At 46.9% G+C, this 1687-nt stretch overlaps 1 protein-coding gene across 1 annotated transcript in view; it reads left to right on the top strand.

The window, feature by feature from the left end:
• The window catches only part of Ssr2 (signal sequence receptor, beta (translocon-associated protein beta)), an 8113-nt gene extending 7362 nt beyond the window's left edge, over positions 1-751 (top strand). Inside the window, exon 5 of the mRNA XM_013015037.1 lies at positions 188-751. Within this exon, the coding sequence (XP_012870491.1) occupies positions 188-298 (111 nt within the window). The 3' untranslated portion in view covers positions 299-751. The remainder of the gene's footprint in view (positions 1-187) is intronic.
• Positions 752-1687: the final 936 nt, after the last annotated feature.

Genomic DNA, 1687 nt, shown 5'->3' with positions numbered 1-1687 from the left:
AAAAAAAAAAAAAATGGAGAAAGAAAGAAAGGTTGGTAGATTGGTCAGAAGTAGTAAGAGAACTTTCTTGACCAAAGTTCTGCTTAAAATTTGGTCTACACTGCTCCGTTTGTAATTAGATCTATTCCTTCCTTATCATCTTGTGTGTTTTCACCCAGACTTCTAAGTTCTTGATTTCCTTCCACAGCTGGACTGGGCAGCCTTTGGGGTCATGACCCTGCCCTCCATCGGCATCCCCCTGCTCTTGTGGTACTCTAGCAAGAGGAAATATGACACTCCCAAAACCAAGAAGAACTGAGTGGGGGCTCCTACGCCCTTTCTCTCTCAAGAAACCAGGTGCTTTCCAGACTTCAAAGGTTATCTCAGATGCGATCTTTTAGCTCTTAGTCCACAGCCACCTTGTCCTGGATTCTGCCTTGCTCTCAACCAGAGTGAATGATCAGGCCTGGGAGTCTATGAGAGCCTCCTTGGTTCCATTGCGAAGCCATACAAATGGGAAGGCCTTCAGCCACAACCTTGGGCCTAGAGGGCCCCACTAAGGTGCTGTTGGTATATTGCTGGCAATGTGAACTCGCAGGGTTCCAGAAAGGGACCTTTCAGTGACTGCCTGACACCGCCTCTATCCCCGCCCTTTCCTCTAAGAAGAGGGTGGAAGATGAAAGCTGTAGGACTCTACGAGGCTACCAAGTCTCTATTTTGAGTTAGGGAAATAGTTACCAAATTGGGTTTTCTAATAAAAACAAATGCCACACTTACTTGTCTGTTTTCTCATCGGCTGAATGTACAAAAGTATTTTGGAAACTCTGGCCCTGAGTTCCCTGGCTCCAGGGCAAGTGCACTAAGTTCTGGTCTCTCCTTCCCACGGAACTGTGGGTCTACTCTGGAGATACCTGTCCCTTTTTGAGCCTTTCGTTGCCATCGTTCTCCAGGTCTGAGTATTTGTTTTGTTTTTTGGGTTTTTTTGGGGTCTGGTCATGGGGCCTGAACTCTGGGCCTGGGCGCTGTCCCTCAGCTCTTCAGCTCAAGGCTAGCGCTCTACCACTTGAGCCACAATGCCACTTCCAGCTTTTTTCTTTTGCTTATGTGGTGCTGAGGAATCGAACCCAGGGCCTCATGCATGCAAGGCAAATGCTCTACCACTGAGCCACCTTCCCAGCCCCAGGTCTGAGTATTCCATACTGTCATAATTCCCTAACCCTTCCTTGCCCATTCTTTACAGCTGGAGATTGTTTGCAGAACATCTGTTCTAGAGCCCCAGGTGTCCTTTTGATCTATTTTTTGTTGTTTTGTTTGTTTGTTTTTCTCTAGTTGTGGAGCTTGAACTCAGCTTGGGCATTGTCCCTACGTTCTTCAAGTGCTCTACCACTTGAGACACAGAGCCACTTCCAGTTTTCTAGTGGTTTATTGGAGATAAGAGTCTCACGGACTTTCCTGCCCGGGCTGGCTTTGAACCTAGATTCTCAGATCCTCAGGTCTCAGCCTCCTGAGTAGCTAGGGTTACAGGCATGAGCCACTAGCACCTGGCCCTTTTGATCTGTTTACTGGCCATTCTTTTAAAAAATCTAGCTTTCAGGCTTGATTTTAACCCATTCTCTTATTTAAAGACGAAATCCTTTTGGGCTGCATGGCTCAAGTGAAAGACCTGAGTTCAGTCCCCTGTACCACACACACACACACAAAACTAGTT

This window comes from Dipodomys ordii, unplaced genomic scaffold (assembly GCF_000151885.1).
Source record: "Dipodomys ordii isolate 6190 unplaced genomic scaffold, Dord_2.0 Scaffold26, whole genome shotgun sequence".
In the NCBI taxonomy this organism is placed as follows: domain Eukaryota; kingdom Metazoa; phylum Chordata; class Mammalia; order Rodentia; family Heteromyidae; genus Dipodomys; species Dipodomys ordii.
This window is presented reverse-complemented; position numbering and strand designations above follow the sequence as displayed.